The sequence below is a fragment of the Dipodomys merriami genome, unplaced genomic scaffold (assembly GCF_024711535.1).
Source record: "Dipodomys merriami isolate MVZ:Mamm:240054 unplaced genomic scaffold, mDipMer1.0.p SCAF_3, whole genome shotgun sequence".
Taxonomy (NCBI): Eukaryota; Metazoa; Chordata; class Mammalia; order Rodentia; family Heteromyidae; genus Dipodomys; species Dipodomys merriami.
In genome coordinates, this window is record NW_027204492.1 from 27,114,464 (window position 1) to 27,137,109 (window position 22,646).

General features: G+C 42.2%; 1 protein-coding gene across 11 annotated transcripts in view; it reads left to right on the plus strand.

Moving 5' to 3' along the window:
• The first annotated feature begins 1,728 nt into the window (after positions 1 to 1,728).
• The window catches only part of Cul4b (cullin 4B), a 62,143-nt gene continuing 41,225 nt past the window's right edge, over positions 1,729 to 22,646 (plus strand). For 3 of the 11 annotated variants that reach the window (XM_070039794.1, XM_070039795.1, XM_070039801.1), the window contains exons 1-3: positions 8,571 to 8,721; positions 17,867 to 18,430; positions 20,438 to 20,553. In XM_070039794.1, the coding sequence (XP_069895895.1) occupies positions 8,622 to 8,721; positions 17,867 to 18,430; positions 20,438 to 20,553 (780 nt within the window). In that variant the 5' untranslated portion in view covers positions 8,571 to 8,621. Of the gene's footprint in view, positions 1,813 to 3,550; positions 3,623 to 8,568; positions 8,722 to 17,037; positions 17,113 to 17,453; positions 18,431 to 20,437; positions 20,554 to 22,646 lie in introns of those variants that run through there. The other 8 variants (XM_070039793.1, XM_070039800.1, XM_070039797.1 and 5 more) reach the window with 6 other exon arrangements.

Sequence of the window (22,646 nt, forward strand, 5' to 3'; positions counted from 1 at the left end):
AACCCTCATATTACAAACTTTTGCAAGCAAATATACTTTCTTTAGTGTTAGATCCTAGCGTTTAAAAATATTAGTATACATTATAGAAGGAAATTTCATTGTGACAATTCTCATGTTTACAATGTATTGTAATAATTGCTTCTTTTTTTCGTCGGTCGTGGGGCTTGAACTCTAGGCCTGGGCGCTGTCCCTCAGCTCTTCAGCTCAAGGCGAGCACTCTACCACTTGAGCTACAGCGCCACTTCCGGTTTTCTGGTGGTTTATTAGAGATAGGAGTCTCACAGTCTTTCCTGCCCGGGCTGGCTTTGAACCTTGATCCTCAGATCTCAGCCTCCTGAGTAGCTAGGATTACAGGCGTGAGCCACCAGCGCCCAGCTTGTAATAATTGCTTCTAAGTTTTAACTTTAGAATAAGTTGGAGGAAGTAAGGACATGGTGGTCACAAAGGCACAAAAATCTCCCTGCCTCAGTGTGTGTGTGTGTGTGTGTGTGTGTGTGTGTGTGTGTGTGTGTGTGTGTGTGTGTGTGTGTGTGTGTGTGTGTGTGTGTGTGTGTGTGTGTGTACAAGTACTGGGGCTTGAACTCAGGGTTTCATGTTCTTGCTGAGCTTTTTTTGTTTGTTTTCTTTTGTTTTGGTAAATGCTGGCACTTACTAATTGAGCCACACCTCTGTTTGTAGCTTTTGGATGGTTAATTGAAGAAGGGAGTCTCATTTTCCTGCCCTGCTGTTGCCAAACAGGAATCCTCTGCCAGATAGTTGTAATCCTAGCTACTCAGTAGGCTGAGATCTGAGGATGGCGGTTCAAAGCCAGCCCATGTAGGAAAGTCCGTGAAACACTTATCTCCAATAAACCACTAGAAAAACTGGAAGTGGAGCTGTGGCTCAAGTAGTAGAGTGCTAGCCTTGAGCTGAAGAGCTCAGGGACAGGGCCCAGGCCCAGAGTTCAAGTTCCATGACCAAGAAAAACAAACAACAACAACAAAAACAGGAATCATAAGATCTCAGCCTCCTGAATAGCTAGGATTAAAGGTGGGATCCACGCCTTCAAGTGGTATTATTTCTTGGGGTCTAGGTTGTGGAGCCTGAACTCTGGGCCTGGGTGCTGTCCCTCAGCATTTCAGCTCAAGGCAAGTGCTCTACCACTTAAACCACAGCACCACTCCCGGCTTTTTTTCTGCTTATGTGATGCTGAGGAATCGAACCCAGGGCCTCATGTATGCAAGGCAAACGCTCTACCACTGAGCCACCTTCCCAGCCCCTTTAAGTGGTATTATTAACGATAGACTAACCCAAACTTTTGGAAATGTGTCATTTTCTTTTTTTCTTTTTTTTTGTGGGTAGTGAGGCTTGAACTCGGGGCCTGGGTGCTGTCCCTGAGCTCTTCAGATAAAAGTGAGGGCTCTACCACTTGAGCCACAGCACCACTTCCAGGTTTCTGGTGGATAATTGGAGATAAGGATCTCATGGACTTTCCTGCCTGGGCTAGCTTTGAACTGCAATCCTCATATCTCAGCATCCTGAGTAGCCAAGATTACAGGTGTGAGCCACCAGCGCCTGGCTCAATTTATTTTATGATTTAATATCAAACAGGTCTTTAAGAACGTTGTGGTTTTCTGCGCAGTGATTGGCCAACTCTGCTGTCAATCATCTATGAAGACCGTTAAAGGTCCAGCCTCCTCCGTTGGCCTGTACGGAATAAAGCTCATTGTGAAGTTGGTTATTCTGATAGTCTCTTCTGCCGTACCGGTTTTGAGAGGTCGGATGGACATTAGATAGAACAAAACAGCAAATTTCGTTGATCCTACAGTGACGGTGAGCTAAACAGGCCTTTTGACATAGGGAAATGTATTTTCTTTAGAAACTTAGCAAGGTGAGCCTACTTTCGGGCCCAGCAAACTGCATGGCCCAAAGTAAAGCCACATTTCGTGGCTACTTTTAGTTACTTTCTCTGTTAGACTCAATTTCCTTATTCCTAAAGTGATATATTAACCATTATAGCTCTTATTCACCTTTTATGTGGACAATTTATGTTAGAATCATGAGTATATGTGAAGAAAATTACCCATCCAGGTCTTGATTACTGGTTTCGGTTGCCTACGAGCCCATACTTAGAAAAACATACAGAAAAAAAAAAAAAGGGAGGATCGGGCGTCTTTTATCTGTTTGTTTATTTTTGACCTTCAAGCCAGAGGGGGGTTCTGAGGGAAGTGTATTTAAAGTGTATGTCAGATGTGCTGGGCCCTGGTGGCACACACCTGTAATTGGGGCTAAGGTGGTTTAAAGCCAGCCCAGGCAGAAAAGTCCATTAGGCTCTTATCTCCAGTTAACCACAAGAAAATCAGAAGTGGAGCTGTGGCTTGGAAGTGGTAGAGTGCTAGCCTTGAGCATGGAGCCCAGACCCTGGGTTCAAGCCCCACAATCAGCATTAAAAAAAGAGAGAAAAAGGAAGGAGGGAAGGAAGGAAGGAAGGAAGGAAGGAAGGAAGGAAGGAAGGAAGATACTAGTGTGACAAATGCATTTACCTCTCTCAAGATAGCTTTAAATAGAAGAGGAAAAACAAATAGAAGAAAACTACTGCAGGAACAAGAAATGTACTCATTACCTTACAGGAAGGAAGGAAGGAAAGAAGGAAGGAAGGAAGGAAGGATGGAAGGAAGGAAGGAAGGTGGATGATACTAGTGTGGCAAATGCATTTACCTCTCTCACGATAGCTTTAAATAGAAGAGGAAGGGCTGGGAAGGTGGCTCAGTGGTAAAGCGCTTGCTTGCATGCCTGAGGCCCTGGGTTCGATTCCTTAGCACCACATAAGCAAAAAGAAAAAGCCAGAAGTGGCGCTGTGGCTCAAGTGGTAGAGCGCTAGCCTTGAGCTGAAGAGCTGAGGGACAGCGCCCAGGCCCAGAGTTCAGGCCCCACGACTGGACCAAAAAAAAATGGAAAAAAAAATAAATAGAAGAGGAAAATAAAAAGAAGAAAACTACTGCAGGAACAACACTACCTTACTGTAACCCCTCTGTACATCACCTTGACAATAAAATTAAATTAAAAGAAAAGAAAGAAAACTAATGCAGAAATCTGGAGGGTTAATCTGCAGCACCAAAATAATAATAAAAATAATACATGCTTATAATCCTAGCAACTCAGGAGGCTGAGATCTGAGGACGTGATTCGAAGCCAGCCTGATCAGGCAAGTCCATGAAACTCATCTCCCATAAAATTCTCAAAAAAAACTGGAAATGATGCTGTGGTTAAAGTGGTAGAGTGCTAGCCCGAGTAAAAAGAAGCTCAGGGACAATGTCCAGGCCTTGAGTTCAAGCCCGAGGACCACCAATAACAACAAAAACAAAAAACAATCATCATCATCATTGAAGAGAAGAGGATAAAAATAAAAGCAATGGGTGTGATTAGCAGGCTAAAACTTATTTTAAGCATTAAAAAAATAAACAGGATAGGATATATTTGGTATAAAAACTAGGGTCAAGGAATCCTTAACACCATACAAATAAGGGAAAGGCTGCTATTAAAAAAAAAAAGTGAATTGTGTTTCTTATAGGCCCTAAAGACAGGATGTCACAAACTGGATCAGGCAAAGGGAGTGATGATGGATCAAGCTCAGAAAAAAATTGTGAGTAAATGATCTGCTAAAACTTAGATTTAAGTTTAAATTAAGAATATGTCCAGCCAGCATGAGTGGATTATTGAAGTATTTCTGGGCTGGAGTCATGCCTCAATGGGAGAGAGCCTGCCTAGCAAGCACAGGTATGAGTTCAAACCCCAGTATCACTGGAAAAATAAAGTATTCCTAAGAAGTTCAAGCATAGTGAGATAATAAAAATCAGCAAAGTGGAAATTAATTTCCCCAAAGAGAACCAGGAGCAGTTCTATGGACCATAGTTTTCAGAACTTTAGTTAATTTGAATTATTGTGGTGCTGCCCAAGAGTATTGTTATTATCACAGTTCACACTTGGTCTTATTTTCCTTTCATCCCTTCCTTCCTTTGTGATTCTCAGTGATTCTCATCCTATTTGATGAGTCCAACATATAGGTCTAATTCCAAAGTGAGTATGGCTCAATGCAGTATTATCAGTAGCCACAGCTGTAACAGCAAGTAAGGTATATAAAGTGTTATGCTAAGAGGCCTAAGAATTGCTGGGCTAGACTTCAGACTAGTATATACCACCTTGAATTTCCTTTTTAGCTATTCAGTTTTGTTATGACTGAAACTATCCTAATAAATAGTCTACTCTTAATTTCCCTGAGTATTTCCCAGGGAACTCAGAGAGAATCAGTTCCTATTTTCCATCTTTATGACCCCAACTCACTTTCATTCCCTTTGCTTGGCTAATTTCTGCCCACCCTCAGAACTTTAAATTGAATGTCTATCTCTGAACATTACTAACTCCCTCCCCCCTCCACCATACCATCCTATCTCTCTCTCCAAGGTGGGCCAAGTATCCCTCTACTGGGTACCCAGAGTAGCATTTATAGTTCTGCCCTACCATTATCTGCCTCATCTACTAGGTCAATTGAGAACTATTTAAGGGCCAAGAATGTTTCAGTATACTTAGCGACCAGATCATAACCAGTCAATGTTTACCTGGATTTTTTTTTGAGTGTGTGCCAGTACTGGAGTTTGAACTAAGGGTCTAGGAACTGTCCCTGAGCTTTATGTTTTACTTCTCAAGGCTAGCACTCTACCACTTGAGCCACAGCTCCACTTCTGGGGTTTTTTTTTGGTAGTTATTTGGAGATTACAGACTCACAGACCTTCCTGCCTGGGCTGGCTTCAAACTATGATCCTCAGATCTCAATCTCCTAAGAAGCTAGGATTACAGGCAGAAGCCACTGGCCCCTGACTTTTACCTGGATTTGGTCAGAAAGCTCAGCCATAGGATGAATGTCCAGCCAAGGAATGGAATATTTTTCTAGAACCAAATAGCCACTGTTTCCTGAAATGGACATTACCCGCTAATTTGTCCTACCTTTTTGATGATGGATGGCCTGAACTGCATCCAAGTATGGTCTTCTTTTGGGTATTTTGATTTGGCTTTGAACAGCTCTCTCTAACTTGTATGATACTTGAGACTATTTTATAACATATCTTATTACTGAATCATAAAATATGAGAGGTATTATATTTGAAATTGCTGAACAATTGGATTAAAATCTTTGTCTTTGTGACTTTGGCAAAAAGATTTTGTTGAGCCTGTATTTCATCTGTAAAATAGGAATGATATCTGATCTACCTAATAGTAGGATACAATAGGATTGTGCATGAAAACAATTTTAAAAACTAATATGGCAGGGTGCTGGTGGCTCACTCCTGTAATACCAGCTACTCAGGAGGCGGAAATCTGAGAATCATGGTTCAAAGTCAGCCCAGGCAGGAAAGTCCTTGAAGCTCTTATCTCTAATAAACCAGCAGAAAACCGGAAGTGATGCTGTGACTCAAGTAGTAGAGTGCTACACTTGAGCTGAAGAGCTGAGGGACAGGGGCCAGGCCCAGAGTTCAAGCCCCACAACGGATAAAACAACAACAACAACAACAACAACAACAACAACAAAAACTAAATATCAACTATAATAAAGAAAGGAGTGACATTGTCCAAAAAGAAATATACTCATGGGCTGGGAAGTTGGCTCAGTGGTAGAGCACTTGCCTTGCATGCTCGAGGCCCTGGGTTCGATTCCTGAGCACCACATAAGAAAAAGCCGGAAGTGGCGCTGTGGCTCAAGTGGAAGAGCACTAGCCTTGAGCTGAAGAGCCTGAGGGACAGTGCCCAGGCCCAGAGTTCAGGCCCCACGACCGGACCCAAAAAAAAAAAAAAAAAAAAAAAAAAAAAAAAAAAAGAAATATACTCATGCCAGTGGCTCACACCCATAATCCTAGCTACTCAGGAGGCTGAGATCTAAGGATTGCAGTTTAAAGCCAGCCCTGACAGGAAAAGTCCATGAAACTTATTTCCAGTTAACCACCAGAAAACTGGAAGTGGTGCTGTGGCTAAAAGTGGTAGAGCCTTGAGTGCAAAAGCTCAAGGACAGCCCAGGCCCCTAGTTCAAGCCCTATGACAAAGAAAGGAAAGAAGGAAGGAAGAAAAGAAGGAAGGAAGGAAGGAAGGAAGGAAGGAAGGAAAGAAGGAAGGAAAGAAGGGAGGAAGGGACAGAGGGAAGGGAAAGAAAGAAAGAGAGAAAGAAAGAGAAAGAAAGAAAGAAAGAAAGAAAGAAAGAAAGAAAGAAAGAAAGAAAGAAAGAAAGAAAGAAAGAAAGAAAGAAAGAAAGAGGGCTGGGAAGTTGGCTCAGTGGTAGAGCGCTTGCCTTGCATGCCTGAGGCCCTGGGTTTGATTCCTCAGCAACACATAAGCAAAATGAAAAAAGCCGGAAGTGGTGCTGTGGCTCAAGTGGTAGAGTGCTAGCCTTGAGCTGAAGAGCCGAGGGACAGCGCCCAGGCCCAGAGTTCAGGCCCCACAACCGACAAAAAAAAAAAAAGAAAAAAAAGAAAAATGAAAAGAAAGAAAGAAGAAAGAGACTCATTACCTGATTTATTAAAGGGTAACCCCTCTGTACAACACTTTAATAATAACAATGAAATTATATATAAAAAAAATAAAAAGTTATTGGTAGAGATAAAGCACATCTCACAGATTCAAGAAAAACAGATTTGGTAATACAAATTCCTGAATGGGGATGATAATTCAGAAGTTAGGGAGCCAGACATGACAACTTAAACCTGTAATTCCAGCTACAAGGGTCAAGTGGACATAGGGAGGGCTAAGGACCAAGGCAAGTTCAGGCAAAAAGAAAATTCATCTTAAATAAGCCAAGCATGTCTTAAATATGCTCTCTGGAGTACACTTAGAAACTAGCCCTGGGCAAAAAGTACAAGACTGTGTCTGAAAAATAACTAAAGCAAAGGGCTTGAGACTTGGCTCAAGTAGCAGATCATTTTCCTTAGAAGCTGGGCGCTTGTGGATAATTCAAATCTATATTCTTTCTTTTCTGAGATAGGATCTCACTTGTAGCCCAGGCCGGTGCAGAACTCATAATCCTTCTGCTTCAGCCTCCAGAATGCTGGGATACAGGTATGTGCCAACCCACTGGACTCTTAAATCTGTAATACTAATGTCTGCTTTTTGCTAATAAATACATATAAAATTTTTAAGTGATTTTGGAAACTGAGATAAGTAATAAAACTTGATTAGATTTAAATGTAACGTCATTGGGAAGAAAAATTAGCCCTGGACAATAAATACTATGAAGTCAGATAAATATACTCCCCAAAACATTTCCTTGTGACTTAAAGGGTGGTGGTGGTTGTGGGATCTTTAAGAATTCAAGGCCAGTAGGCTGGGAATGTGGCTTAGTGGTAGAGTGCTTGCCTAGCATGCATGAAGTCCTGGGTTTGTTTCCTTAGTACCACATAAACAGAAAAAGCTGGAAGTGGTGCTGTGACTCAATTGGTAGAGAGCTAGCCTTGAGCCCATAGAAGCTCAGGGACAGAACTCAGGCCCTGAGTTCAAGCTCCAGTACTGGCAAAAAAAAAAAAAAAAGAATTCAAGGCCAATTCAAGGCATTGGTGGCTTATGCCTATAATCTTAGCTACTCAGGAGTAGGAACCCATGAGGATCAAGATTAGAAACCAGCACAGGGAGTAAAAGCATTAGACTCTTATCCCCAATAAACTATTTAGAAAAATCCAGAAGTAGCGCTGTGGCTCAAGTGGTAGAGTGCTAGCCTTGAGCAAAAGAAGCTCAGGGACAGCACCTAGACCCTAAGTTTCAAGCCCCAGGACCAGAAAAAAAATAAATCAAGGCCAAAGCACAATGCTGAGGCTCATTCCTATAATCCTAGCTACTCAAGAAGCTGAACTTTGAGGACCATGCTTCAAAGCCAGATTGGGCAAGAAAGGCTCTGAAATTCTTTTTTTTTTGGGGGGGGGGGTCCGGTCATGGGGCCTGGGCACTGTCTCTCAGCTCTTCAGCTCAAGGCTAGCGCTCTACCACTTGAGCCACCATGCCACTTCCGGCTTTTTTCTTTCTGCTTATGTGGTGCTGAGGAATCGAACCCAGGCCTCAGGCATGCAAGGCAAGCGCTCTACGACTGAGCCACCTTCCCAGCCCCAAGGCTCTGAAATTCTTCTCTCCAATTAATCACTAAGAAGCTAGGAGTAGAACTGTAGTTAAAGTGCTAGAGCGCTAGTTGAGCACAACAGCAAGGAGACCATGTCCGGGCCCTGAGTTCAAGCCCCAGGACTAGCAGAAAATAACAAAAAAAAAAAAAATGAAAAATAAAAGAATTCAAGGCCAGCTTGAGTTTCCTAACAATTTCTTAGAATACCTAGTGAACGTCTCAAACTTCTCTGAAGAAGAAAGAAGGATGGCCAATCGACACATGAAGAAATGCTCAACCTCCCTAGCCATAAAAGAAATGCAAATCAAAACAACATTAAGATACCACCTCACTCCAGTTAGAATGGCAAAAATCAAGAACTCTAATAACAACAGATGCTGGAGGGGATGTGGTCAGAAGGGAACCTTACTTCATTTTTGGTGGGAGTGTAAACTTGTTCAACCACTTTGGAAAGTAGTATGGAGGTTCCTCAAAAGACTCCACATAGAGCTCCCCTATGATCCAGCAATCCCACTTTGGGGCATTTACCCAAATGTTTACAAACAAGACTAAAGCTACCAGCACAACTATATTTATTGGAGCATTATTTACTATAGGTAAGATATGGAACCAACCCAGATGCCCCTCAGTAGATGAATGGATCAAGAAAATGTGGTATATATACACAATGGAATTCTATGCCTCCATCAGAAAGAATGACATTGTCTCATTTGTTGGGAAATGGAAAGGCTTGGAAAAAATTATACTAAGTGAAGTAAGCCAAGCCCAAAGAAACATAGGTCCCATGGTTTCCCTTATTTGCAATATCTAGTATGAGTCAAGCAGAAAAGGTCAAATAAGGTGATGTTAGGAAAATGAACCCTAAGATATGTATTTAAATGTTTTTTTTTTCTTTCATGCATTTGTTTCTAACGCATTTATAAGATTATTTCTTTGTTGCTTTGTATGTCCCTCCCCCACAGTATAACCCCTGCTTTCACTGTATTTGATGTCAATATAATTTGTGGAGGGGAAGGGGAAAAACAAGTCATTTAAATAAGGATACAGGTGGACCCGTTGCAACAATGAGAAGTACAAGTTGTCATGTCGAAAACAAACTTTACAATTTTGGTGGGTGGCGGGGAGGATTGGGTGGGGAAGGGGAAACAAAGGAGGCTACAATGCTTGATAAGAAATGTACTTATTATCTTGCCCATGTAATTGTAACCCCTCTGTACAGTATTTTCACAATAAAAATTAAAATTAAAATTAAAAAAAATGTAGAGGCCCTGGGTCTGTTAGGTCAATGTAGATTTTTTGTGCAGTTACTGGGGCTTGAAGTCAAGACCTGGGTGCTGTTCTTTAGCTTTTTCACTCAAGGCTAGAGCTCTAGCACTTAAACCACGAGTCCACTTCTAGATTTATGTGTGTGGTTAATTTGAAAAAAGGGTCTCATGGACTTTCCTGCCCAGGATGGCTTCAAACCTTGATTCTTAGATCTCAGCCTCCTGAGTAGCTAGGATTACAGGTGTGAGCCACTGTTGAACTGACTTGTCAGTTTAGATTTGGGAAAATGATTCCTACAGAAGGCAATGCTTGGGTTGGGAAGGTGGCTCAGTGGTAGAGTGCTTATCTTGCATGTATGAGGCCCTGGATTCGATTCCTCAGCACCATATAAGCAGAAAAAGCTGAAAGTGGCGCTTGGCTCAAATGGTAGAGCACTAGTCTTGAGCTGAAAATCTGAAAGATGGTGCCCAGGCCCAGAGTTCAGGCCCCACGACCGACAAAAAAAAAAAGAAAAGAAAAGAAGGCAATGCTTTACAGAAGAGCAAATAAATAATTGTGAAATTTTAGCTCAAACGGGTACCCTAGGTGATTCTATTGTGCAGTCAGAGCTGAGAACAGCTGATTTAAGCATGAAGTGGCCTTGCTTGTGAGGAAAAAACCTGAACAAGATAGGAATTTATGAATCACTCCTGAAGTGAATAGGTTTGTTTGTTTCTTTGTATTTTGCCTTTTGTTGGTACTGGAGTTTGAACTAAGGATCTAAGACTTGTTTGGTTTGCCTGGCAGGCACTCTTTTATTTCAGCTATGCCTTGCAGCCTGTCTTTGGTTAAATATTTTGGAGATATATCTTTCAGACTTTATGCTTGGTCAGGCTTCAAACCTCAGTTCTCTCCAGCACAGCCTCCTTAGCAGCTAGGATCACAGGCATGCACTACTTACTAGCCCACTGGTGCCAGCTATTTGTTTTAAAATGGTATTGGAGTTGAAATCCAAGGCCTGGATTGTGCACATCTTCTAAGTTCCTTAATTGTTTTTAATACATTACTTTTACTTTTTAAAGATCAACAGACTTTTTTTTTTTTGGGGGGGGGGTCCAGTCATGGGCCTGAACTCTGGGCCTGGGCGTTGTCCCTCAGCTCTTCAGCTCAAGGCTAGTTTTCTACCACTTGAGCCACAGCGCCACTTCCGGCTTTTTTTCTTTTTGCTTATGTGGTGCTGAGGAATCGAACCCCAGGGCCTCAGGTATGCAAGGCAAGTGCTCTACCACTGAGCCACATTCCCAGCCCCAAGATCAACAGACTTTTAATGTATATGTATATTATTGTAAAGATACTGTACAGAGGGGTTACAGTTATATGAGTAAGGTAATGAGTACATTTCCTATTGAGCATTGTTACCCCCTCCTTTGTTTTTCCCCTACCATCCCTTTCCTCCTCACCTCCCCAACTCCTCTCCCCTCAAAGTTATAAAGTTCATTTTCAACATAGTGTCTTGTACATCTCATTGTTACAATGGATCATCCTGTATCCTTATTTCAGCATTTTATTTCCCTTTCCCTCCCCAAATTAGAAAAATGTATATACAAGATGCAGGACACTGGAATCAAAAACAGTGATTACAGATCTTTTTTAAGCTAAGAATTGTGGTTATTTTTATTTTTTTGGTCCTGGGGCTTGCAGGGCCTGGACACTGTCCCTAAGCACTCTAACACTTGAGCCACAGTGCCACTTCTAGCTTTTTCTGAGTAGTTTCTTGGAGATAAGAGTCTCATGGACTTTTCTGCCTGGCCTGGCTTCAAACTGTGATCCTCAGATTTCAGCCTCCAGAGTAGCTGGGATTACAGGCGTGAGCTACCAGCACTTGGCTGGGGTGGTGGTTCTTCATGTACTTTTTGTTTTGTTTTGTTTTGAAACAGGGTGTTGCTGCATAGCCCAGGCTAGTTCTCAATCTTCCTACCTCATCTGAGTTCTGAGTGCTCAGTTACAGGTGCATGCATGCTACCAAGTCTGTAATTTTATAGGATAGCCTTTGCTTGAGCTTTAATCTTGTAGCAGCTTATTGTTCTTGATTATATAATAAAACCCCTATTTATTAATTTACTTATTTGAGACAAAGTCTCTCCTGGCCATGTAGCCTAGACTCACCTGGATCTCAGATCATCCTAACTCTGCCTCCCCATCTTGGGTGCCAGGATTACAGGCATGTCTTGGTTCAAGTTCTTTTTACTTGATACATTACTTTGTTTTCATTCCAGTACCATGTACTTGGGTTCAAACTCAGGGCCTTATCCTCTTGCTTCTCCCCACCCCCCACCTATGGCTTGCTCTCTACCTCCATTGCTCCCAGGTAATTTGCTTGTTAATTGGAAATGGTGTTTCTGCCAAGGCTGGCTTTGAATCTCAATCTTTCGGATCTCAGCCTTCTGAATACCTAGGATTACAGGTGAGAGCCACTGGCACGTGGTTATATGATGCACTCTTTTTTTGGGGGGGGTCCGGTCATGGGGCCTGAACTCTGGGCCTGGGTGCTGTCCCTCAGCTCTTCAGCTCAAGGCTAATGCTCTACCACTTGAGCCACAGTGCCACTTCTGGCTTTTTTCTTTTTGCTTATGTGGTGCTGAGGAATAAAACCCAGGGCCTCAGGCATGCAAGGCAAGCGCTCTACCACTGAGCCACTTCCCAGCCCCTATGTGATGCACTCTTAAGACTTGGTTCAGAAACATATCTAAATTCTCCGGCATGTACAGTCTTTTCTTTTTAAGGAAAATCATACTCACTGAATAATAAGGCTTCCAGAAGTGTGTAATTAGGGGCAAATCCCTGAGGACTAAAACCAAGTAGCCTGGGGAAAATCCCGGTGATTGATAAAGGGATATATTTTATACTCTACCTCTTTTTTTTTTTTTTTTTTTTTTTTGTTTTTTTTTTTGGTCGTGGGGCTTGAAGTCTGGACCTGGGTGCTGTTCCTCAGCTCTTCAGCTCAAGCAAGTACTCTATCACTTGAGCCATAGCACCACTTAGGTTTTACTTGTGATTTATTGGAGATAAGAGTGTCACGGACTTTCCTGACCAGGCTGGCTTTGAACCTCGACCTCAGATCTCAGCCTCCTGAGTAGCTAGTATTATAGGTGTGAGCCAGCAGCACCTGGCTTATACTCTACCTTTTTTTGGGGGGGGGTCTGGTTGTGGGGCCTAAACTCTGGGCCTGGGTGCTGTCCCTCAGCTCTTCCGCTCAAGGCTTGAACCACAGCACCACTTCTGGCTTTTTTTCTTTTTGCTTATGTGGTGCTGAGGAACTGAACCCAGGGCCTCATGCATGCAAGGCAAGCGCTCTACCACTGAGCCACCTTCCCAGCCCATACTCTCTTTTAAATGATGTGGCTACAGATACTGGGGGATGGATCAGGTAGGGTACTCCTTGGTTGTACTTTTCCCTTTATTAATACGTTTACCTTTAAAATAAAGGTTGGTTAAAAGAAAACCAATAACTACACCTCACTGGGAAACACTGTAAACTTTAATTAATGTTTTGAAGGTATGTGCAGAACTCACAACATGAAAGATTCTATAAATAAAATATGTATTAAGTGCCCAGTCTGGTTTAGTTTGATAATGGCTATAATTGTATGGTGTTCTACACTTCAGTTTGATTATTAGTAGGTTCAGCCCTGAAAAAAATGTATTTTATTTAATGTTTAGAATGCATTTAACTCTGGTTGAGAAAGTCTGGGTATATTGAATATGTATGTACCCATATTTTAGCTATATCCAACTAGTTGATTTTTGTTGTTGTTGTTGTTGGTCGTGGGTCTTGAACTCAAGGCCTGCGTGCTGTCCCTGCAATTTTAGCTCAAGGCTAGTGCTACCACTTTGAACCACAGCTCCATTTCAGGTTTTTTAAAGTGATTAATTAGATTCAGGGTCTAACAGATACTCTTACCACTGAGCCATGCCTCCAAACCCTCAAGTGATTAATTAGAGATAAGAGTCTCACTGACTTTCCTTCCCGGAGCTGGCTTTGAACCTCGATCCTCAATTTTAGTCTCCAGAGTAGCTAGGATTACAGGCATGAGCCACCAGCACCTGGCCTAGTTGATTTTTTTTTTGCCAGTCCTGGAGCTTGAATTCTGAGCCTCAGCACTGTCTTTGATCTTATTTTGCTCGAGGCTAGTACTCTACCACTTGAGCCACAGCATCATTTCTGGCTTTTTCTGCTTATGTGGTACTGAGGAATCTAACCCAGGGCTTCATGCATGCTAGGCAAGCATTCTACCACTAAGCCATATTCCCAGTCCCTAGTTGATGCTTTTTTGTGCTGGTAACTCTGGGCCTTGTCTTCTTGCTTGGCTTTTTATGTACCAATCCTGTGGCTTGAACTCAGGGCCTCGTTACAGCCCCTGATCTTGTTTTTGCTCAGGGCTAGTGCTCGACCTTTTTCAACCACAATGCCATTTTCAGCTTTTTAGTAGTTAATTGGAGAAAATTCCAGGCTTTTTTGCCTGGACTGGCTTTGAACTGCAATCCTTAGATCTCAGCCTCCTTAGTAGTAAGGCTTACAGGTGTGAGCCACCAATACCTGGCTTACTTGGCATTGCTCACAGCTGGTACTCTACCACTTGAGTCTTAGAGTTCAGCCTCTTGAGTATTTAAGTATTACAGGTATAATAAATCACAGCTCTTCTTCCCCAGTAATTGTGGAATTGTGATATAAAACATGTCTTATGAAACAATGGGAAGATTTTTCTTTTAAAATTGGTTCCAGGGGGGCTGGGAAGGTGGCTCAGTGGTAGAGTGCTTGCCTCCCATGCATGAGGCCGTGGGTTTGATTCCTCAGCACCACATAAGCAGAAAAGGCCAGAAGTGGAGCTGTGGCTCTAGTGGTAGAGTGCTAGCCTTGAGCTTTAGAGCTGAGGGACAGAGCCCAGGCCCAGAGTTCAGGCCCCATGACCGGCCAAAAAAAATTGGTTCTAGGGAGCTGGGAAGGTGGTAGTGTGCTTGCCCAGCATGCATGAGGCCCTCGTTGGATTCCTTAGCACAACGTAAGCAGAAAAACTCAGAAGTGGTGCTGTGGCTCAAGTGGTAGAATGCTATCCTTGAGCTGAAGAGCTGAAGGACAGTGCCCAGGCCCAGAGTTCAGGCCCCATGACTGACCAAAAAAAATGGTTCCAGGGTCCAAGTAGAAACAAAATTCCGGTAATTTCTAAGTTGTTTTGTGTAACAAAATGTAAATCTTAAACAAAAAAAAATACTTTAAAATTAGCTCAGCGCTGTAATCCTATCTACTCAGGAGGCTGAGATTTGAGGATTATGGTTTGAAGCCAGTGCAGGCAGGAAAGTCTGTGAGACACCACCTCCCCCTTTTTTGTCTTCTGTCTTAGGGCTTGAACTCAGGGCCTGGGCACTGTTCCTGAGCTTTTTCTCTCAAGGCTAGTGCTCTACCACTTTGAGCCACAGCTCCACTTCCAGTTTTCTGGCGGTAAATTGGAGAAAGTCCCATGGACTCACCTTTCTGGGCTGGGTTCAAACCATGATGCTGAGATCTCAGCCTCCTGAGTAGCTACGATTACAGGCCAGAGCCACCAGCACCTGGCCTGTGGGACTCTGATCTCCAGCTAAGGACAAGAACAAAAAAGCACCAGAAGTGGAGCTGTGGCTCAAGTGTTTGACTGCTACCTTTGAGCAAAACAACTCAAGAGTTAGTGCCCAGGCCCTGACTTCAAGCCTCAGAATCAACACACAGACACAGATACACACACACAGACAGACACACAGACAGATAGACACACACCCCAAGTGGGCCTTTTTAAACAAAGTGGTAGAGACTGCAAGGTAAGCAAATGGTCTGAGCTTAGAGAGTAGAGGAGGGAAAGGAAGAAGGAGAAGAGGAGGGAGAGGGAGAGAGAGGGCAAGGGAGAGGGGGGGGAGAATTTTTGTTAAATAAAGTTGATTTATTTGTAGTGTTCCATTTTTATTCATCACTACCTATACCATAGCAGCAGCTTTTACACTACTCTTTAAGCCTGTTACTTCTGTTTATAAAAGCCTTGTCTTCCTGCTGTCTACCACTGCCTATACAGGATAGGCAACACAAAGTTTTTGGTTTGGTGTCCCAGGCACTTTTGTGTGTCATCTCCCATACTCCCAACTCCAACCAGATATTCTACTTTCCAGACTAACTATACTTTCCATAAATGGGCCAAGCAAACATTTTCACACAATTTCTTGCCATGTTATTGTTTCCATTGTTCAGAGTGTACCTGCTCCTCCTTGTCTTTGTTAGCTACTACTTTGAATCCCAGTATTGCCTTTGTGAAACTGATCCTATTTCACATTTTCCCCCACAGTGCTTGTTTTGTGTGTTCCCAGAGTACTTTGTACTTTTTTTTTTACAACAGTGCTATGGATATTGTTTTTTTTTTTTTTTTTTGGTAAGTCATGGGGCTTGAACTCTAGGCCTGGGCATTGTTCCTGAGCTCTCCAGCTCAAGGCCAGCACTCTATCACGTGTGCCACAGTGCTACTTCTGTTTTTCTGAGTTGTTTATTAGATATAAGAATGTCATGGACTTTCCTGCCTAGGCTGGCTTTGAACCATGATCCTCAGATCTCATCTTCCTGAGTAGCTAGGATTACAGGCATGAGCCACAGCACCTGGCTTGGAAATTCATTTTGACTGTCTTAACACACTGGCTTTTCAAAGGCAGGTGCCTGGCATTACAACTCTGGATAAATGCTTACTGAATGATCAACAGGTTGGCATGTAGTTTATTGGACATTGTGTTCTGTCCTCTGAAAATGCCCTAGGATTACATAAATTGTAGAGAATTTACAAGGATATTTTGCTAATTTAATCACATTTCAAGGTATTTGTTTTATCAGTAATGAAAAAGTAAACGTTGAGTGTTGCCAATATTATTCTTTTCTACAGTGTGTCCTTTGAAACTGTATAAACAGATTCAGTAAATGAAGGGAGTGAGTCTTAGCTTGTTTGGTCTGCAAATGACTGATGGGTTTGGGTGGAAGGGGGGGCAGAAATCCCTGGAATTATGGTGGGGACTGCTTGTCTGTTAAGTTTAGTGGCTATAGCCCTCATCGAAAAGCTATTGGTAGGAATGTAACCAGACTTAAAGCTTTACTACTTACTGAAGAAAGTATGAAAATTTGGTTCCTTTTTATTATTCGGCTTGAGGTAGCGTTGACATAAAAGAGAAACACTTTTGTTACTCCATAGAATAAAAAACTCCGTTTTTTCCTTGGCCTTTTTTGGTCTTTTTCTTTAATCGTAATATAGTGCAACATTATTCTCTAGCATCAAGCATAAAGACTTGATTATATTTTCCTCCACCACCTTGTAAACCCTCTCTTATTCCTTTCAAAGTTTCCGTTCTCGGAGTTTCCTACTTTTTACTCCTTTTTTGTCTTTTCCTAGCTAGCTCACCCCGCCCCTCGCTGTCACCAACTATCATCATCCCTAACAGATTCCCTTCCCGCTCCTACTGTAGACTGCCCCCCCCGCCTCCCCCCCCCCCCACATACAGCGGTCCGTCCGCCGCCCGCCCGCCTCAGGTTCAGAAAGCTCCAATCAGAAGCTTCCAAGGCCCGCCCCTCCTCCTTTCTACTTCTCTTCCCCCCCCCCTTTCTTCCTTAACCCCCCCTATAGTCCTGCGAACCTGGGGGCTTTGAGATCTGGGCGCTATGAAAAGTGTCTGCCCAGTCACTTCCGGTAAGGACTCTGCAGTGCGAAGGTCCCTGAGGGACCTTTAAGGAGGGGGTGGGAATTACTGGTTGGGCCGGGGGTGGAGGGTGCTTCCAGAGAAGAAGAGAGAGAACCAGAGTGGGAGCGTACTAACCCGGGCGACTGGAGTGCGTTAGCCGGCCCGCCACGAGCCAGCTCTCCCCCACCCCATCTGTAGTTCCTCACTGTACCCTTCCCCTCCCCCCTCCCTGCCCGGGGTGGGGGTGGGGGGGGACAGACAGCGTCCCTCCCTCGGCGCCGCGTGACCGGAAGTGGCGCCATCTTTAGCCTCTTGTGCTATTGACAATAACAAGCCCCGGTTCTCTCCTCCTCCCCCTCCCCCCCATCCACAGCGTCTCCCCTCCCAGGGAGAGGGAGAAAAGGCGGAGGTGGAGTTGCTGCTTCACAGACTCAGAGTCGCTCCTGCAGAAAGTGGGGAGAGACAGATTGAAAAGCAGGGGAGGGGGGACGGCACGGCCGTTTACCTGTCTGCCTCCTCCTTCGCTCTCTCCTTTCGTTCTGCTCACTCCCGGTGTCAGCCTAACCGCCTTCCCAAACCCTCCCATTCCCCGGTGCCCCCCCCCCCACTTTCCTTCTCGTCCTCTGTGTTTCTCCTCTCTTCTTTTTTCCCTTCCCCCTCTGATACCGCCACCTTCTTTCCTACACGTAAGCAGGCATATATAAACGTAGATTTTTGATGCTCCTCTGCCTGTTGACCCCGCTATTTTCATGTTTCCAACAGGTTTTTCTTCCCCCAATCCCTCAGCTGCTGCTGCTGCACAGGAGGTCAGATCTGCCACTGATGGTAATACCAGCACTACTCCGCCCACCTCTGCCAAGAAGAGAAAGTTAAACAGCAGCAGCAGCAGTAGCAGCACCAGCAGCAGTAGCAGCACTAATAGTAGTAACGAGAGAGAAGACTTTGATTGCTCCTCTTCCTTCTCATCCATTCCTCCCTTACAACCCAGGGATTCAGCATCCCCTTCAACCTCCTCCTTCTGCCTAGGTGTTTCAGTGGCTTCTTCTAGCCACATACCAATACAGAAGAAGCTACGTTTTGAAGACACCCTGGAGTTTGTAGGGTTTGATGCGAAGATGGCTGAGGAATCCTCCTCCTCCTCCTCCTCATCTTCACCAACTGCTGCTACATCTCAGCAGCAGCAACTTAAAAATAAGAGTATATTAATTTCTTCTATGACTTCGGTGCATCATGCAAACGGCCTAGCCAAATCTTCTACCACCGTCTCTAGTTTTGCTAACAGCAAGCCTGGCTCTGCTAAGAAGTTAGTGATCAAGAACTTTAAAGGTAACCAAGGCCAAAATCCCTAATCACCTACTAAGGATTTGACACTTGAGTAGTCACGTGCTCTTTTATGTTAATATATTAAGCAGTATAGAGGTGGCCTAATGTTTTATGTATAATCATTGAGGTGAAGGGGAAATCCTTTTTTCGTGTGGAGGGTTCATTTTTCAGAGGGTGGTTTGTATTCTTTTGCTGAAGCAAACACTGGGCATTTCTGTAGAGTGTTTTTCTATTTGTCTCAGGCTATTCTATCTAACTTGTTATTCCTTGTAACTGACAATCTACAGTATGATTGATCAGGATTTAACAGGTGAGAAATTTGTATTCTAAAGAGAATTATTTATTTCAAGTGCATACTTAGCCTGGACATTAATTTTTTTTCTGCTTCAGTAGGCCACATTCTTCAATCTTTAGAAATGCAGATGTGATCTTTTTATGCTTGAAATATATATAAGTAGATTTATAATATTGACTACTATATTTATTATAATATTGACTACTATATTTATGAAACATCCTGGAAGCAATATTTGGACAAAATGTTTTCAGTCTCTGCATTTCCCCTCAAAGATAGGTATTGGAAGTGAAAAATGTTATGTATACACAGAAGTAGTAACTCTCTGTACACTATTCTAAAGATAGGAACAGTTACTACATTTTTTTTCACTAGGATAGCTTTTAAAGTATTGACCTGAAGCTTTTAGGAAAATTTGCTCATAGAGTTTGCGATGTCACTTGAAGAATTATGAACGCATTGCTTTAAAAAATAAAATTTCAGCTGAGTTAATTTTTTATCTATTATATGTTTCTGTTTTTCTAACTTTTTCAACACTAAACTAGCAGGTAGTAGTTGCTAAAATGTTTATTAAATGGGACAGCAAATGAATGAACTGAAGCACTCTACTAGATAAGTGTCTTGTGGCTAAATATTAACATTGAGAAAATTAAGTATTCTGTGCTTGTGTTTTCAACATTAGTGGAAATCAATCAATGTGCTCTATTTTGTCTCAAGCAGAGGATTATGGTATTTTTTAACCCTTTATATTTTATATCACTGCCTTTCTATCCCCAGGCTCACAAGTATATTCCTTTTGATTCAATACTAGAGCTTGCTAAAGTGAATATAAATCATAATTGACTGTGTTAATTATTTCACTTAAAGTTGTATTGATTTGATAGCCAATGATTTTTAAAGAAATGAGCTGTAATACTAATTGCATTTGCAAACTGATTTCAAATTTTTTGTTTATTTTTCTCTTCCTCTGGAAGTAAAAGCATATTTAAGTATTTGGATGCTTTAAATGTTTTTTTCACTTATTGCTGGCCCAGCGAAGTTAAAGTCAAGACTAAGATGGCTCTTTCCATTCTGAGAATACTGCATAGATTCTGAAGTTATCTAAAGATTTAAATTGTTTTAAATTTCATTGTACTTGTCAATGAGGTCTAAAACCGAAGATGTTTTCTACATTTCTGTAATTGCTGCACAAATTTTGGGGGCAAATAGACTTACATTAGAATTCCACCTTTGCCATTGACTATGGTGACCTTGAGCAAGTTTACTAAATGAGTTCCTGGCCTGTTTTCTTACTTAAAAAATGATGGTATTAATATACCCAGGCATCTTATTGTTGGGAAGATAACTTTATAAAATACACATGGAAGTATTTGAAATCTTAGGAACAAGATTTATGTTGGCTTAGGTTTTATACACAATAGAATAAATCAGGATTGTTATTTTTTATCTTGTCATTTTTTAATTTTTATTTTTTGAAGCAATTCAATCAATAAGAGAAAAAAAACCTCACCTTCAGTTTTAATAGTATTCTGTATTTTAATGAGTATTCTACCATTTGAATTTTATTTATATTGAGCTTAAATACAATTTTTATTTTAATATTTAAGCATAATAATTACAAAGAGCCTGGAATAGTAATGCTGTTCAATTTTATGTATCTTTAGTTACTATAGCCTATACATTATTCTAATACCAGTCTTTTGCATATCATTTAGATAAGCCTAAATTACCAGAAAACTACACAGATGAAACATGGCAGAAACTGAAAGAAGCGGTAGAAGCTATTCAGAATAGTACTTCGATTAAGTACAATTTAGAAGAACTTTACCAGGTACGTACTTTTATGGACAACCAAATTTGAATTACATAAATTGTGGTAGGAGTCATATGGATTTTCTTTTCTTTTTTTCAGTTTTTGAGACAGGGTGCTGCCTATATAATCTAGACTTGGCCTGGAACTCCCTATGTAGTCTATGTTGGTTTTCAACTGCCTGTGCCTCCCAAATGCTAGGATCACAGGTGTGAACTACCATGCCTGACTTGGTTTTTACTTTCTGAAGTGGAGTTTTGGTTTCTTTCTAATTACAGTTCCCTCGTTAGTTGAGACATTCTATTTTATAATCAGACCACAGAGTTTCACACTTGATAAAGATTTGGATAGTTATACTTTGATATGGTGTTTTATTTATAATGGAGTGCTATAGCATAGATGATTTCAGTTCACATCTCATTTCTTTGGTGTTATCCACCTACAGGAAGCACTTCAAGATAGCTGATCTTCTTTACAGCATTTAGTCCGCCTCATTAGAAGCTGTTTGCCCGTTTTTTCTTGCTGTTTATGCTTGTCATCTCTTCTGCTCAACTGTAAGACATACACCTTAGCCTAGAAATGAGCAGCAGGTTGTAGTCTAGCAACTTAGTCTGAGGTTCAAATTTGTTTCTTTCTTTTTTTGGGGGGGGTCTGGTCATGGGACCTGAACTTTGGGCCTGGGCACTGTCCCTCAGCTCTTCAGCTCAAGGCTCTACCACTTGGGCCACAGCACCACTTCTGGCTTTTTTTTCTTTTTGCTTATGTGGTGCTGAGGAATCGAACCCAGAGCCTCATGCATGCAAGGCAAGTGCTCTACCACTGAGCCACCTTCCCAAATTTGTTTCTTTTGCATAACAAATAGGTCTTTACTTGAAATATTTAACTTGAATATGTTGAGAGCAATCATTGACTTAGACTTCATACCAAGAGAGATTGCTCTACCATGTTTTTAACACATGTAACTAATTTAAGGAGTTCTTTTCCCTTAGAGGATCAGCATTTCAGTATTTAAATATACCTCTGTGTATAATATCTTGAGGCTTTTATGTGTGATTACTTTGTAAGAAGTTATAATAGTTTAGTTATCACTATTTATAGTTTTGACATTTTTTTTGCCAGTCCTGCAACTTGAACTCATGGCCTGAGAGCTATCCCTGAGCCTCTTGTGCTCAAGGCTAGTGCTCTATTACTTGAGCTACATTCCCACTTCCAGCTTTTTCTGAATAGTTTATTGGAAATAAGAGTCTCACGGACTTTATTGTCCAGAATAACTATGAACTGTGATCCTCAGATCTCAGCCTCTTGAGTGGCTAGGATTACAGGTGTGAGCAACTGGCACCCAGCTTTGTGTGTGTGTGTGTGTGTGTGTGTGTGTGTGTGTGTGTGTGTGTGTGTGTGTGTGTGTGTGTGTGTGTGCGCGCGCACACGCACGTGCGCGTACGTGTGTGTGCCCATACTGGGGCTTCAAGTCATGGTTTCTCATTCTTAATTAATTTTATTTATATTTGTTTATGTGATACCAAGGAATCCAACCCAAGGCCTCGTGCATGCTAGGGAAGCACTCTACCACTAAGCCACATTCCTAGCCCAGTGTCTCATTCTTGATCACCATTTTCACTCACAACTGGCACTCTTATCTCTTGAACCATAGCTCTAGTGCCAGGTTTTTTGTGTGCCAATACTATGGCTTAAACTTAGGGCCTTCAAGCCAGGTGCCAGTGGCTCACAACTGTAATCCTAGCTACTCAGGAGGATGAGATCTGAGGATCATGGTTCGAAGCCACACCAGGCAGGAATATCCGTGAGACTCTTATCTCCAATAAGCCACTCAGAAAACTGGAAGTGGTGCTGTGGTTCAAGTGGTAGAGCACTAGCCTTGAGCTGAAGAGCTGAGGAACAGTTCCCAGGCCCAGAGTTCAAGCCCCATGACTGACAAAAAAAATAATAGAATTTATAAGATTAGAGCAAAGAATAGAGCAGGGGATCCAGGTACTGGTGGCTCATCCCTGTAATCCTAGCTACTCAGGAGGCTGAGATCTGAAGATCACAGTTAAAAGCCTCCCCAGGCATGAAAGCCCATGAAACCTCCAATTAACTATTCAAAAAACACCTGG